The sequence below is a fragment of the Sphaeramia orbicularis genome, chromosome 19 (assembly GCF_902148855.1).
Source record: "Sphaeramia orbicularis chromosome 19, fSphaOr1.1, whole genome shotgun sequence".
In the NCBI taxonomy this organism is placed as follows: domain Eukaryota; kingdom Metazoa; phylum Chordata; class Actinopteri; order Kurtiformes; family Apogonidae; genus Sphaeramia; species Sphaeramia orbicularis.
This window is the reverse complement of record NC_043975.1, coordinates 8410509-8428253: the sequence shown is the minus strand read 5'-3', so window position 1 is coordinate 8428253 and position 17745 is coordinate 8410509. Positions and strand designations below refer to the sequence as shown.

General features: G+C 36.0%; 1 protein-coding gene across 1 annotated transcript in view; it reads right to left on the bottom strand.

The window, feature by feature from the left end:
- The window catches only part of LOC115439353 (C-terminal-binding protein 2), a 113836-nt gene that overhangs the window by 49911 nt on the left and 46180 nt on the right, over positions 1-17745 (bottom strand). The window contains exons 3-4 of the mRNA XM_030163187.1: positions 17291-17497; positions 2552-2766 (exon numbers count right to left, since the gene is read on the bottom strand). Of these exons, the coding sequence (XP_030019047.1) occupies positions 2552-2766; positions 17291-17497 (422 nt within the window). The remainder of the gene's footprint in view (positions 1-2551; positions 2767-17290; positions 17498-17745) is intronic.

The following is a 17745-nucleotide window of genomic DNA, read 5'->3' as shown; positions in this document are numbered from 1 at the left end:
TCCCGGGGGCCAAATCAGGCCCACCAAAAGGACCAATCCGGCCTTTGGGATGAATGTGTGAAATGCAAAAATTACACTAAGATATTAACAATCCTTTTAGTTCAGGTTCCACATTCAGACCAATTCAATCTCAAGTGGGCGGGACCAGTCAAATACTATCATAATGACATAAAAATAATGACAATTCCAAATTTTTCTCTTTTTGCACATGTATTTACACTAAAACAAAGTATAATTTCGCAAAAAATGTGAATAACCTGAACAAATATGAACAACCTGAAATGTTTTCAGAGAAGTAAGTACAATTTTAACAATTTTCTGTCTGTTATGAAATGTTTTGTGTGTTTGTAGATCCACTGTAATCTGTAAGTTCTAATGCACATGTGTAAATGATAAACTGAGGCAGAACACTGTTAAAATTACACTTATTTTTTTAGTTCGTTCATGTTATTCACATCTTTTGAAAGGATAGTTTGTAGATGTAAACCTTTTCATAATATAAATTTACTTTTTTCGCTCTAAAACATAGAAAAGTTTGGAGTTGACATTATTTATATATTATTGTGTTATTATTTTACTGGTCCGGCCCACTGCAGATCAAATTTAGCTGAATGTGGCCCCTGAACTAAAATGAGTTTGACACCCTTGCCGTAGCGGAACAATCGGTAAAAGATCTGCATTCACATCCGTCTGGAAGTATTATCAGGAAAATGTACTTCACCCTCAGAGACTTAGACATGTAGTACTTTTAGAACTTTTAGTGTCAGTCAGCATCAGGAGTCAATCAGAATCTGACTCTGGTTTGTTTCAAGTCACAATTTTTTCCCCTTTCTTTCCATTTCCTTTGAAAAAAGTACTTTTGACTGTGTGACTCAGACCGAACCCTTAGAAAATGTGTTTTTTTCTCATTTAAAAAGTGGATGATTTATACTTATAAATGAATTTTTATCTATATCTAAACCTTCTGTTTTCAAGTTACGCCCATTTACTGACTCAAATGAAGAAAATATAATGAACACTAGAGAAGCACTTGGAGAGCGCAGACCTCCACCATGGCAGATCAGTCGTTGTCCCCCATCACCACCAAAATTTAATCATTTGTTCCTTGTGCCAGTATCAACATTTCTAGAAATTTTCATCCAAATCTGTTCATAACTTTTCAAGTTATCTTGCACACGGACAAACAGACAAACAAACAAACAAACAAACCAACGCCAGGAAAAACATAACCCCCTTGGCGGAGGTAACTAGAAAAGCACTTGGAGAGCGCAGACCTCCACCAAGGCAGATCAGTCGTCCCCTCGATCACCACCAAAATTTAATCATTGGTTCCTTGTTCCAGTATCAAAATTTCCTGAAAATTTCATCACAATTCGTCCATAACTTTTTGAGTTATCTTGCTAAAAGACAAACAGATAGACAGACAAACCCCGATGACAACATAACGGCGGAGGTAATCAACAAATTCTTAAACTTTCACTACAGAACTTCTGAGTACCCAAATATGACACATGTGGAACTCCAGTTTTAAAGCATATGTGTATGATTAATAGTTGGGAAGTTGGCCACAGAAGTCAGCCACAGTTTCTAAGGGTTAAAGTATTAAAAGTGAAAAACAGCAGTGATTTTGCACATTTTAACAGTATCTATTCCCAACGTAGGCTTTTCTGTTTGGAACTTGCATATGTTTGCAGGTTTAAGTACTGCTAGCTCCTGGTTGGTTAGTTGAGTCATGTGAGGATATGTGTCAGGAAGTGTTGTGGCAGTAGTTGTCGTGTGTGAAAAATAAAGCACTGTACAAGAAGAAATCTGGCTCCGTCCTGCTTTCTCATTTTATAAAGAACAAGAAGCACTCGGAGAGCGCAGACCTCCGCCAAGGCTGATCAGTGGCCCCCCCCGTGGGCCCCCCCACGCCAAGGAGGTTATGTTTTTGCCAGGGTTTGTTTGTTTGTTTGTTTGTTTGTTTGTCTGTCCGTTAGTGTGCAACATAACTCAAAAAGTTATGGACAGATTTTGATGAAATTTTCAGGGTTTGTTGGAAATGGGCCCCCCCGTGGGCCCCCCCACCCCCGATCACCACCAAAATTTAATCATTTCTTCCTTATCCCATTTCCAACAAACCCTGAAAATTTCATCAAAATCTGTCCATAACTTTTTGAGTTATGTTGCACACTAACGGACAGACAAACAAACAAACAAACAAACAAACCCTGGCAAAAACATAACCTCCTTGGCGGAGGTAATGAACCATTAACCACCAATGAACCCTCACGTTACACATGTTTTTCTTGTACTTTTTAATATTTACTTCTTGTATTTTTTTTAATTTGGCACTTACAGTTAAGGAACCAAATATGGTAACTTCATTGACCTTGATTTTCTACATGTCAATAAAAAATTTCACAAAACTAATAGTTTTGTTCTGTCCTCCAATACCACACTAAGGCTGATATTTGGAATTTCAGAGTATTTCTAGGAGTGAACTATAAAGGGTTAAACGTGCATAAAACAGGAACTCGGAAGTAAAGCTGAAGTCCCGCTGCTGCCGTACCTGTTTGATGGTGAAGTCGTTGATGAGGTGGTGGTTGTGTTCGTTCAGGTTGCAGTGCAGGGACACGCAGTCGCTCTGGTACAGCAGGTCCTGCAGGGTGTAGACGCGCTGGACGCCCAGCGAACGCTCCAGGCCGTCCTGCAGGTACGGGTCGTAGAAGATGACGTTGAAGCCGAAGACTTTGGCCCGGACGGCCACCGCCTGGCCCGAACGACCTGAGGACGGACGCAAGAGCAAAATTAGTCACTAGGGTTAAATATTAATACTTAAAAATTTTAGCCACAAATATTTAACCATGAACACAACCAAAACATAAGCTCCTGCTAACATTTCTGTTTATACAGGGTGGGGAAGCAAAATTTACAATATTTTGAGGCAGGGATTGAAAGACAGTGTTTGACCAATTAGTTTATTGAAAGTCATGAGAATTTATTTGCCACAAGAAAACTGACATAATAGAAAATGTTTTTCTTCTATGTGTCCTCCTTCTTTCTCAATAACTGCCTTCACACGCTTCCTGAAACTTGCGCAAGTGTTCCTCAAATATTGGGGTGACAACTTCTCCCATTCTTCTTTAATAGTATCTTCCAGACTTTCTGGTAATAGTTTTGCTCATACTCATTCTCTTCTTTCCATTATAAACAGTCTATATGGACACTCCAACTATTTTTGAAATCTCCTTTGGTGTGACGAGTGCATTCAGCAAATCACACACTCTTTGACGTTTGCTTTCCTGATTACTCATATGGGCAAAAGTTTCTGAAAAGGTATGGATAATAGTGTTAGGTATGATTATGACATCAGTATATGTTTGGTTTCAAAACAATTGACGTAGTGCCTGCTGAGAAAAAACAACTAAATGTTCATTGTAAATTTTGCTTCCCCACCCTGTACGTTTCCCAAACTGAGGGTCGGGACCACAATGAGCTACACAGCTGTTTTATTGGGTTGCAAAGAGATAGAAGGAAATATATGGCAGAAGTATGAAGTTCATTTTCCCAATAGAAATCTGAGCGTGTTCTCTGGAAAAATGAGAAATCATGCAGAAAAGTAAAGAAAAAATGAGAAGAAAAAAGAAGAAAACAAGTGGTGCCAATCACAACAAATCCCGCCCCTCACACATATTGTAGCTTATTTCGGCATCGATCCAGCTGATGACATCATGTCCGTGCATGTGCTGATGTCAGCAGATCAACTGCCTATATATATGTGCCAAGTTTGAAGGAAACTGAAACAAAACTGAAATTTTGGCCATTATAAGTAAATGGAAAAAATGTGTTTTTAAAATTCATAAAAAATTTTAAGTTTGACCTACTTTTCCCAAAATGTAATGACATCTATTTTGGGTCACTGGCAATCTATAAACCCAATGTGGTATGAATTCAAACAATAGTTTTGCCGATACAGACATCTGAAATTTCGCCTATTATAAGTAAACGGAAAAAAAAAAGAATTTAAAAATTCATCAAAAATTTGAATTTTGACCTACTTTTCCCAAAATGTAATGACATCTATTCTGGGTCACTGGCAATCTATAAACCCAATGTGGTATGAATTCAACCAATAGTTTTGCTGATACAGACATTTGAAATTTTACCCATTATAAGTAAAGGGGGGAATAAAGTAGTAAAAATCCATTTAAAAATTTTTTGACTTTGACCTACTTTTCCTAAAATGTAATCACATCTATTCAAGTTCACTGGCAATCTATAAACCCAAATTGGTATGAATTCAACCAATAGTTTTGCTGATACAGACATTTCAAATTTCACCCATGGAATGCAAAAATGAGTCGGTTTTTTTGTTTCTCATTTTTGGTTTTAAATGGAAAAACGAATGAATGAATGATACACGGACTCATCTTACATACTTTTTGAATTACAGTATAAAATGTAGTCGGGCTCTCCCTACATAACCGCGTCACTTGACCCGTATGAGGGATAGGATCTATTCCGCAAGACGACGACTAGTTTCCGATGACAGAGAAGTGTACGTAGAATCACGCTGCCTTCAGTGTAATCATGTAAAACTGATTATTACTCAGAGTTTTCCTCCTGTTGCCGTAGAAGCAGCAGCATCAGCGCAGATAGAGTGATGGAGAATGGGATGCTTTTGCTGGTGAAAAGGATCGATAAGGTCTTTTACACTCTCAAGGTCCTTCCTTTGTGATGGAGCAGTAAGTCCTGCTCTTTGGCTCCACAGCTGAGGAGAAGCAGTTTCTTTTTTTTTTTTTTTTTTTTCTCCTTTCTCTTAAAAACCTCTGCCGGCGGGAGATACAGCGGCGGCACAAAGACTCGACGACAGCAGCTTTTTGATAGTAAAACTTATCTGGTCACGGCCAGCGCTATTCAGATTCAAGAGCAGATTTTCAGAGGTTGAACCAGACTACACATTACCTGGGCTGAACCTAATACCGCTTCATTTTCTAGTCTTTTCAACAGTTTTTCATTAATTGTTTGCTTTATATGAGGCAAATTCTAACCTCAGAACCTTTTCTAACATCTTTTTTGCAGTGATCTAAACTTTTAAAAAGCATTGAGCGTCCTTGCGTATCCCAAACAAAAAGCGTTTTTTCTAGTTTTAGGACATAATTAGCGAAAGGTCTGAAAAAGCAAAACTATAAAAATACAATCAAGATTTTCAAAGGTTAAAGAAAGTGTCGCTTTTCTTCCTGCAGCTCTATGTTTTTTTCCCCGTCGTTAGTCAGTTTGGCTAAAATATTCATGTTTTGCCACTTATGGGTAAGGAAACAAATATGGTAACTTCACTGACCTTGATTTGCTCTATAACAATAACAAATTTGGAAAAAATTTCACAAAAATAATAAAGTTTTGTTATGACCTCCAATAACACACTAAAGTTGAAATTTTGAATTTCAGAGTATTTCTACAGTTGTGGAAAAAATTATTAGACCATCCAAAGTCATCAGAAACAATGGTTGTGCAATCCAGTCCTAACTCCTGTGTGTATCATGTGACTAAAACAGACAGAAAAGAAAACATGGAATGTCAGTACAATGCCATAGATATTGATGTAAGAACTGAAGTGATTTTGGTTATTATCAAGAAAACATGGAAAATGGATAGACATCAGCTCTGAAATTCAACTACTATGAGATGTTTTTGTTGTTTTCATTATATTTGTCCAAACAAATGTACCTTTAGTTGGACCAGGCATTAAAATGAACAAGAAACTGAAGAAAATATAGTGTTTGTTGGTGTTTGTTGACGGTCTAATAATTTTTTCCGTGACTGTATGAGTGCTTTATAAAGGGTTAATTACAATCACGTCTTTCCTTTGTTCATCCATCCATTCATTTTTCGGCTAAAATTTACTTAGGGGGTCAAATGAGTGGCCATTTTTGTCAAAAAAAAAAAAAAAGTTGTAAGAAATGCATAGAACTGGGTTGAAATAATGCTAATAAATTTGTGCACAGACTACTGATATTATTTGACAGTGGAAGCTCTATTTTCAGAAATATTGGATTTTGAATAGCACGTGTATGTGAAAACTTTTTTTCTCCATTTACTTATAATGGGTGAAATTTCAAATGTCTGTAGCAGCAAAACTATTGGTTGAATTCATAGCAAATTTGGTTTATAGATTGCCAGTGATCCAGAATAGATTTAATTACATTTTGGGAAAAGTAGGTCAAAGTTCCTATTTTTCATGAATTTTTCAAATCTTCTCTTCTCCCATTTACTTATAATGGGCAAAATTTCAAATGTCAATAAAAACATCAGTTTTAGTAGTTTAGTCAGTAGGCGAAAGTTTAAATTTTTTATGAATTCTTTAAATCTGTTTTTTCTTTCTCCCATTTACTTATGATGGGCAAAATTTCATGTGTCTATAAAACATAAATTTTTCTCCATATTGAACCTGTAAAAATAAAACGTGATATGTAGTGTATAATCTTGTAAGAAAAACTGGGGAATCTAAAAGAACAGAATATTTGTTTTTCAGATAAATTCAGTTCAAATATAACTTGGCCATTTGTGACATGAAAATATCGCATTAATTGTGATGAAATTGGACATTTTTGAGCTGAAAACATAGTTCATATGACCATCAACATGTTGCAACAGAACTGAAATCCTGCAAATTTGCTCTTAACTGAATGTGCAATATACTGATCTACCTCTGAGTACTTTAAATTTAATGTGCAATAACCTGACTATACGCCACAGTACTTTTTTTTTCTTTAATTCAAATGTGCAATAACTTGTTTACCTCTCAGGACACTTATTACCATTACTATTACCCCCCCCCCCCTTTTATATAATACTATACTGTTACAAATGTGCATCTGAGCTGTATGTACAATAACTGTTTTCTTGTTCTATTCTATTCTACTTTCACTTAAACCACTGTTTCACTTTCTATTCTATTCTATTCTATTCTATTCTATTCTATTCTATTCTATTCTATTCTATTCTATTCTATTCTACTTTCACTTAAACCACTGTTTCACTTTCTATTCTATTCTATTCTATTCTATTCTATTCTATTCTATTCTATTCTATTCTATTCTATTCTATTCTACTTTCACTTAAACCACTGTTTCACTTTCTATTCTATTCTATTCTATTCTATTCTATTCTATTCCGTTCCATTCCATTCCATTCTATTCTATTCTATTCTATTCTATTCTATTCTATTCTATCCTATTCTATTCTATTCTATTCTGTTCCGTTCCATTCTATTCTATTCTATTCTATTCTATTCTATTCTATTCTATTCTATTCTATTCTATTCTACTTTCACTTAAACCACTGTTTCACTTTCTATTCTATTCTATTCTATTCTATTCTATTCTATTCTATTCTATTCTACTTTCACTTAAACCACTGTTTCACTTTCTATTCTATTCTATTCTATTCTATTCTATTCTATTCTATTCTATTCTACTTTCACTTAAACCACTGTTTCACTTTCTATTCTATTCTATTCTATTCTATTCTATTCTATTCTATTCTACTTTCACTTAAACCACTGTTTCACTTTCTATTCTATTCTATTCTATTCTATTCTATTCTATTCTATTCTATTCTATTCTATTCTACTTTCACTTAAACCACTGTTTCACTTTCTATTCTATTCTATTCTATTCTATTCTATTCTATTCTATTCTATTCTATTCTATTCTACTTTCACTTAAACCACTGTTTCACTTTCTATTCTATTCTATTCTATTCTATTCTATTCTATTCTATTCTATTCTACTTTCACTTAAACCACTGTTTCACTTTCTATTCTATTCTATTCTATTCTATTCTATTCTATTCTATTCTATTCTATTCTACTTTCACTTAAACCACTGTTTCACTTTCTATTCTATTCTATTCTATTCTATTCTATTCTATTCTATTCTATTCTATTCTATTCTATTCTATTCTATTCTACTTTCACTTAAACCACTGTTTCACTTTCTATTCTATTCTATTCTATTCTATTCTATTCTATTCTATTCTATTCTATTCTATTCTACTTTCACTTAAACCACTGTTTCACTTTCTATTCTATTCTATTCTATTCTATTCTATTCTATTCTATTCTATTCTATTCTATTTGCATAACTTGCATTTACCAACACACAGTTCCTTTGGGGATTCACTTCCATTGATTCTTATGCACACAGACAGAAATAAGACCTCAGTACATTTTAGCTGAGTTACATATCCCAGAACACCTTTTTGACGCTGCACAGAACACAGCTGTGAACTTGTTGCATTCAGCTGCTGGTTAAAAGTGCAGGATGAAAGAGCGATACCAACAGCAGCAGCGGGGGAATGAGGTTTTTAACATCTTTTTTCCGGTCGGTTTGCAACACACCAGGTCGCCTCGTGGCTGCTGCTCAATCTGATTTACCCGGGCTGCGATTGGGGGGGGGGGGGAAATTGGCATCTTCGCCTCCTTCTTCAATGATTTTCTGCCCGTGTGATCGTTGGGAAATTGGCGCAAAGTGTTTTTTTTTTTTTTTTTGGAAAAGAAACGGTTTGTCTTTGACTCTGGAATATTAATATGACAAGGCTGAAGGTTTGAGTTGCATTTTAGTGGCATTCCGTGCGTTTACATGATAACTTTTATTCCTGGTTTAAGCTGGTTAAAGGTTAGATCCTATTTCAGATGCCCGTGTAAACACCTTATTCCAGTTGAAAAAGAAAAGTTCGGATTAAAGTTAAACCCGATTAAAGTCACTGGTTTAATCCACTTTTAATTCCGATCTAAATTATTCCTGGGACATGTAAACCCTTTATTCCGTTTGGACTTCATTCCTGCCATTCTGCGCATACTCGTTGTCTTGTCCCGTCGCGATGACGAACACATTCTATACTGGCGGAAGAATATGCACTGCAGTCTAGTCAGCCCAAAGCGTTCCAGTGGGCTATACTGCTGTTGCACTGAACACTTTACTGCTGGTTTTAATTGTTTTAATGTTTTAATTTTTATAGTTGATTTTATTATTGCTATTGTTTCCCCTATTCTTATTCTTCTTATTTATTTTTAGTGTGTTGTGTTTTTTAGGGAGATGAACAGAATAAGAATTTCATTGCATAGTATAACTACCTGTTTTTGCTGTGCATATGACAATAAAACTCTTGAATCTTGAATCTATTCTGATGGGATCTACCAGCCTGGAAAACCCTGAAGGAAGAGTTCACCACTTGTTTTTTATTCATTCATTTGTCGTGCACTAATGAGTTCGATAAGTGGGTAAAACAGTTTGTACTGCAGTGCACCGACTGCCTTGTTCTCGCAGCCCTTCCGTTAGCTTAGCTTAGCCTAGCTTAGCATAATGGCTTCATTCCTATGGTCAGACGTAGCCAGGCTTTTATAGGTGATTTGTAGTATTTTATGAGTGATTTTGGTACATTCAGTTCTCCCTAATCATTCCTTTAGTCCGGTGGGGTCAATATGATCACAAATTGAGGCTCAAATCATGGCCATGTGACTTACTGCAGTGAGAAAATCTTGGGAAATAAAAGCAAATGCAAAGCTAAAACGGTAAAGGAAGGGCTGTGAGAACAAGGCAACTTGAGCACTGCAGCGCAAACCCTTCTGTTAGCTTAGCTTAGCATAGTCACTGCATTTCCATGGTCACACGTAGCCAGTTTTTTAAAGGTGATTTGTTGTCTTTTGTAAGTGATTTTGTGAAATCCGGTTCTCCCAAATTATTTCTTTAGATCTGCGACTTACTGCACTCATACAATCTTAGGACTGTTGTGTTGACGGAAGTTGGAAAATCTTTTTGTTGGAAGGGATGCATGCAAACTCTCCAGGAAACAATTAGATGGACTTAAGTAATTATTTAGGTCATTTTTAATCAAATTTGATGATGTGTTCAGACTGACCATTTTTGGGGAACACAGTATAGCCTCACCTTTAAGTCACCAGAAGGTGCTGACGAATGTTGAAAAAAAAAGAAAAAAAGATTGAAACACCTTGAAAAAAAAAAGTCGAAAGGACTTTTGGTACAATATCAGACAGCGATCATGTCTGTTTTAAGCCACAAATAAACACTGGGTTAAACAAATTTGTAATATTTATAGATATACAGGTGCATCTCAGTAAACTAGAATATCATTAAAAAGTAGATTTATTTCAGTAATTCAATTAAAAAAAGTAAACGTATCTTTATATAAATTCATCACACACAGGGTACGGTTACATGATGCTTTTTAAATCGGATTTATTTTTCCAGAAGAAATGAATTTGGAACTAAAGTATTTTCTCTTCTGTTTACATGGAAATGTTCAACCCGAATAAAGGTTTACATGAGGTATTCATGAGGTAGCTCAGTGAGCTAAAGGGTTTGCGCTGCAGTGCTCACGTTGCCTTGTTCTAGCAGCCCTTCTGTTAGCTTAGCTTAGCATAGTCACTGCATTTCCATGGTCACACGTAGCCAGTTTTTTAAAGGTGATTTGTTGTCTTTTGTAAGTGATTTTCTGAAATCCGATTCTCCCGAATTATTTCTTTAGATCTGCGACCTACTGCACTCATACAATCTTGGGACTGTTGTGTTGACGGAAGTGGAAAATCTTTTTGTCGGAAGGGATGCATGCACTAAACTAGCTTTGCTTTACCGTTTTAGCTTTGCATTAGTTTTTATTTCCCAAGATTTTATTAGTGCAGTAAGTCACATGGCCATGATTTGAGCCTCAATTTGTGATCATATTGACCCCACCGGACTAAAGGAATGATTAAGGAGAACTGCATTTACCAAAATCACTCATAAAATACTACAAATCACCTCTAAAAGCCTGGCTACGTCTGACCATAGGAATGAAGCCATTATGCTAAGCTAGGCTAAGCTAAGCTAACGGAAGGGCTGCGAGAACAAGTCAGTCGGTGCACTGCAGTGCAAACTGTTTACCCACTTATTGAACTCATTAGTGCATGACAAATGAATGAATAAAAAACAAGTGGTGAACTCTTCCTTCAGGGTTTTCCAGGCTGGTAGATCCCATCAGAATAGCCCACTGGAACGGTTTGGGAAGACTAGACTGCAGTGCATGTTCTTCCGCCAGCGCAGAATGTGTGCGTCATCGCCACAGGACAAGACAACGAGCATGTGCAGAATGGAAGGAATAAAGTCCAAACGAAATAAAGAGTTTACATGTCCCAGGAAGAATTTAGATCGGAATTAAAAGGGGGTTAAACCAGTGACTTTAATCGGGTTTAAATTTAATCCCAACTTTTCTTTTTCAACTGGAATAAGGTGTTTACATCTGAAATAGGATCTAACCTTTAATCAGATTAAACCAGGAATAAAAGTTGTCATTTAAATGCACTGAATGTCACCATAATGATCCTCAAAGTTTCAGCCTTGTCTTATTTACCGTTGATCTTTCCCATTGTGTTTTTTTCAGGGTCTAATTGCACCGGGGGCCTTTCCTTCTTCCTGTCACGCACCGATCGATGGCGCTAACAGCAGGACTTCGCTGTAAACAAGGGTTGATGTGAACGTTTCGATCTCAGATACGACCCCCACCCCACCCCCACCTCCCTACATCCCACCCCCTCATCTTGCAACAGCAGGCTTTTGCTTTGTGTTCTTTATTTTTCTGCAGCAAAAGGACAAGGACAAGACACAGCGCTGTGGGAGATGTGATGGTGAACGGTCAAGGGCACAATGTTGACAGAAATAAAAAAAAAAATATTATAAAAAATCAGGTTTTTCTAAAGAAAGTCTTAGAAAAGCATGTGTAGTGTAATCTGTACTAAATGTGCAATAACGTCTGCAGCCTTGGTTCAGGTGTCGAGTGATTATCTAACTGCTGCTCATAGAAAACAAGAATGTAATGACTGAGCGCTTAAAGAGGCTGTATGGAACACTGAGATTTCCAAACGCTCAACTGCGGATTTATTTCAGGTCAAGAACGACGGCGACCGGAGATGATCACTCATGATAAATGACAGTTTGAATAGTATTTTTGGGTGGAAATTCAGCATAAAGCACGGATATTCACTGAAAGAGCAGAGTTTAGTGTTATTGCACTGGAAAAAATCTATAGCTAACCAAGTGTATTTTTCTCATTTCTAGTCAAAATATCTCATCACATTTAGAAGAAAAGCGACACTTTCTTTAACCTCTGAAAATTTGTATTGTATTTGGCACAGTTTTGCTTTTTCAGACCTTTTGCTAATTATGTCCTAAAACTAGAAAAACGCTTTTTGTTTGGGATACGCAAGGACGCTCGATGCGAAAAAATTATATTAATATTCATCTACTATAAAAAAATTATATTAATATTCATCTACAATAAAAATATAATAAATCAGGACAGTGGATGGTTTTTTTTCAACTTTAGCTCAAAGTTTAGACCCTAATGTTCAGCCCATTTACATTAATAAAAATAGAGCTTCCACTGTCAAATAATATCAGTAGTCTGTGCACAAATGGATTAGCATTATTTCAACCCAGTTCTGTGCATTTATTACAACTTTTTTTTTTGGCCACTCATTTGACCCCCCTAGTAAATTTTAGCTGAACTGACTAACGAAGGGGGAAAAGACACAGAGCTGCAAGAAGAAAAGTGACACTTTCTTTAACCTCTGAAAATTTGTATTGTATTTTGCGCAGTTTTGCTTTTTCAGACCTTTTGCTAATTATGTCCTAAAACTAGAAAAACACTTTTTGTTTGGGATACGCAAGGACGCTCGATGCGAAAAAATTATATTAATATTCATCTACTATAAAAAAATTATATTAATATTCATCTACAAAAAAAAAATTATATTAATATTCATCTACTATAAAAATATAATAAATCAGGACAATGGATGTTTTTATTTCAACTTTTGCTCAAAGTTTAGACCCTAATGTTCAGTCCATTTACATTTAAAACCCCTTTAGCCCTATCAGCCCGGACTTCAGTTCTGTTGCGACAAAATGTAATTAAATCTATTCTGGATCACTGGCAATCTATAAACCAAATTTGCTATGAATTCAAAATCCAATATTTCTGAAAATAGAGCTTCCACTGTCAAATACTATCAGTAGTCTGTGCACAAATGGATTAGCATTATTTCAACCCAGTTCTGTGCATTTCTTACAACTTTTTTTTTTTTTTTTTTTGACAAAAATGGCCACTTATTTGACCCCCTAAGTAAATTTTAGCCGATTTTAGCCGCAAAATTTCAAATGTCTGTAGCAGCAAAACTATCAGTTGAATTCAAACCAAATTGGGTTAATAGATTGCCAGTGATGCGGAATAGATGTGATTACATTTTGGGAAAAGTAGGTCAAAGTCAAAAATTTTAAATGGATTTTTACTTTTTCTTTTTTTTTTCCCGTTTACTTATAATGGGCAAAATTTAAAATTCCTGTAGTAGCAAAACTATTGGTTGAATTCATATCAGATTGGGTTCATAAATTGCCAGTGACCCAGAATAAATGTGATTGCATTTTGGGAAAAGTAGGTCAAAGTCAAATTTTTTTAAAATGGATTTTTACAAAAAATTTTTCCCCATTTACTTATAATGGGCGAAATTTCAAATTCCTGTAGCAGCAAAACTATTGGTTGAATTCATACCAAATTGGGTTTATAGATTGCCAGTGATGCAGAATAGATGTGATTACATTTTGGGAAAAGTACGTCAAAGTTCAAATTTTTATGAATTTTTAAAATTTTTTTTCCCCATTTCCTTACAATGGGCAAAATTTCATGTCTATAAAAACATTAATTTTGTCTCAATTTCCTTCAAACTTGCCACATATATAGAGGCAATTAATATACTGACATCAGCACACGCATAGACATGATGACATCAGCTGGACTGATGCCAAAATAAGCTACAATACCTGCGAGGGGCGGGGTTTGTTGTGATTGGCACCACTTGTTTAACTTCTAAAACTCCAATCACATGAAACTGTTTTGCCTTTATAAACCACCTCTGCTCCGTCTTTATCACAAATGGCCGACGGATTTCACCGACTCCTATTTCAGCGGGTACTTGAAGTGCTGTTGCCTCATAGCCAGAGGTTTTTTTTGTTTTTTTTTTCCTTCCATTCTGTGTGTTCGCAGCCTGCAGAGTTGTGCTGCTGGCTTCGTGTACGAGCCTCACAAACAAACACCAGGACGCCGTCGCTCTCCCCAGCCTCCCGCCGACAGAAAACGGTCATTGTTTCGGAGAGGGTTTAAGCCAAAAAGAGCGGGAGAGGAAGAAAAAGAGCAAATGATGGTGGTGGTGGTGGTGTAGGGGGGGGGTTCTTAATGCCAGAGGCTGGTGTTTGGACTCTGGGCAGCTGTCTGGGACCTGAGAGAGTGGATGAGGGGGGAAAGAGGGGGGGTGGGTGGGTAGGGGGTGAGTGTATGTGGACATAGAGATAAGGTGGCACTGTGGAAAAGGCTTGTGAGAAGCATCTGTGATGTTGAGACAGGAGCAGGATGACGCACAAATACACACAATCGGCAGTAAAACAGGTGCAGGGAGGAGGGAGGGGGGTGTAGGGAGGTGGGGGTGGGGGTGGGGGGGTACTCTAACACAAGCCGGTCCACCATGAGGGGCCTGATTATGGCAGTGTGGGGCGGCGAGGGAGTCCAGAAACAGAAGAGAGGAGTTACAAACAGAAGGAGAGACAATAATGGAGATATAATGGTGAGCATTAGAGCGGTGGGGATGAGAGAGGAGGATGACAGAAAGAAAAGAAGGAAGGCAACCCGGAGGGAGGCAAAACACACAACCTTGAGATAATCTGTGGGACGGGCAGAAGGAGAAAAATAACCTTATCAGGGCAGGAAAACAGAGAGGCATGGCGAGGCCGGAGAGAGGATATGAAAACAGCGACGGGAGGGGAACCCAACCGACAACTAAGGCTGTGTTTGGCAACAATCTGGTGAGACGATACAAATCACAATACTAGGATCACAATGCGATATATCGCGATATATCACGATACTGTTAACAAGGTGATATTTTTTGTTTTGTTTCCTTTTTTAAAAGATTATTTCCTGGAAAATCTTATAGTCTATCAGACGACTGCAGTTGATCCAGAATGCTGCTGCTCCAGTCCTCACTAAGACCAAGAGAGTGTACCCATGTGAATATAGAAATAAAAGAGTAAAATACCCATGTGAATATAGAAATAAAAGAGTAAAATACCCATGTGAATATAGAAATAAAAGAGTAAAATACCCATGTGAATATAGAAATAAAAGAGTAAAATACCCATGTGAATATAGAAATAAAAGAGTAAAATACCCATGTGAATATAGAAATAAAAGAGTAAAATACCCATGTGAATATAGAAATAAAAGAGTAAAATACCCATGTGAATATAGAAATAAAAGAGTAAAATACCCACGTGAATATAGAAGTAAAAGAGTAAAATACCCACGTGAATATAGAAATAAAAGAGTAAAATACCCACGTGAATATAGAAATAAAAGAGTAAAATACCCATGTGAATATAGAAATAAGAGTAAAATACCCACGTGAATATAGAAATAAAAGAGTAAAATACCCATGTGAATATAGAAATAAAAGAGTAAAATACCCACGTGAATATAGAAATAAAAGAGTAAAATACCCATGTGAATATAGAAATAAAAGAGTAAAATACCCACATGAATATAGAAATAAAAGAGTAAAATACCCATGTGAATATAGAAATAAGAGTAAAATACCCACGTGAATATAGAAATAAAAGAGTAAAATACCCACATGAATATAGAAATAAAAGAGTAAAATACCCATGTGAATATAGAAATAAGAGTAAAATACCCACGTGAATATAGAAATAAAAGAGTAAAATACCCATGTGAATATAGAAATAAAAGAGTAAAATACCCACGTGAATATAGAAATAAAAGAGTAAAATACCCATGTGAATATAGAAATAAAAGAGTAAAATACCCACGTGAATATAGAAATAAAAGAGTAAAATACCCACGTGAATATAGAAATAAGAGTAAAATACCCACGTGAATATAGAAATAAAAGAGTAAAATACCCATGTGAATATAGAAATAAAAGAGTAAAATACCCATGTGAATATAGAAATAAGAGTAAAATACCCACGTGAATATAGAAATAAAAGAGTAAAATACCCACGTGAATATAGAAATAAAAGAGTAAAATACCCATGTGAATATAGAAATAAGAGTAAAATACCCACGTGAATATAGAAATAAAAGAGTAAAATACCCATGTGAATATAGAAATAAAAGAGTAAAATACCCATGTGAATATAGAAATAAAAGAGTAAAATACCCATGTGAATATAGAAATAAAAGAGTAAAATACCCATGTGAATATAGAAATAAGAGTAAAATACCCACGTGAATATAGAAATAAAAGAGTAAAATACCCACGTGAATATAGAAATAAAAGAGTAAAATACCCATGTGAATATAGAAATAAAAGAGTAAAATACCCATGTGAATATAGAAATAAAAGTGTAAAATACCCATGTGAATATAGAAATAAAAGAGTAAAATACCCACGTGAATATAGAAATAAGAGTAAAATACCCACGTGAATATAGAAATAAAAGAGTAAAATACCCACGTGAATATAGAAATAAAAGAGTAAAATACCCACGTGAATATAGAAATAAAAGAGTAAAATACCCACGTGAATATAGAAATAAAAGAGTAAAATACCCACGTGAATATAGAAGTAAAAGAGTAAAATACCCACGTGAATATAGAAGTAAAAGAGTAAAATACCCATGTGAATATAGAAATAAAAGAGTAAAATACCCACGTGAATATAGAAATAAAAGAGTAAAATACCCATGTGAATATGGAAATAAAAGAGTAAAATACCCACGTGAATATAGAAATAAGAGTAAAATACCCACGTGAATATAGAAATAAAAGAGTAAAATACCCATGTGAATATAGAAATAAAAGAGTAAAATACCCACGTGAATATAGAAATAAAAGAGTAAAATACCCACGTGAATATAGAAATAAAAGAGTAAAATACCCACGTGAATATAGAAATAAAAGAGTAAAATACCCACGTGAATATAGAAATAAAAGAGTAAAATACCCATGTGAGTATAGAAATAAAAGAGTTTGAAAAACAAAAAACAAAAATTAACCTCCACAATATCTGCATTTGAATAAATACCTAAAAATATCGATACAGTACTTTTTAATATCGATACGGTATCGTGAAATGAAATATCGCGATATATTGCGACACTGATATTTTCTTACACCCCTGCCGACAACATGACAAATTAGAAGAAAGAAAAAAAAAAAGAAAAGAGTGAAAATAACTGACCGAAGCCGATGAGGCCCAGGGTTTCTCCACGGATGCGGGCGGCGCCGGACGCCACCTCGCGGATCTGCTCCACGCTCTGGACCCGCGTGCCCTCCCGGAGAGCCTGGTACAGCCAGGTGTTTCGCCGGTACAGGTTGAGGACGTGGCACAAGGTGGAGTCGGCCGTCTCCTCCACGGCCGCCGAGGGAATGTTGCACACAGCGATGCCTGCGGAGAGGGCAGCGCAAACACGCACATGTTTAAAACCCGAGATTGGAGTTATTACGACATTAGCGCTAACGGTGCAATGCAACACAGACGGAAACCAAACCAAATTGCAGGTGAAATTAATCTGGTTTTCCTTCCCCGCCCCTGTGTTAAAAGGGTCAGAGAGCAGCAGAAACAGTGGGTTTTCACACCATGGTGTCTGTATTTAACACTCGTCATGTGAAGGATACTCTTTCATCCACCTTTTT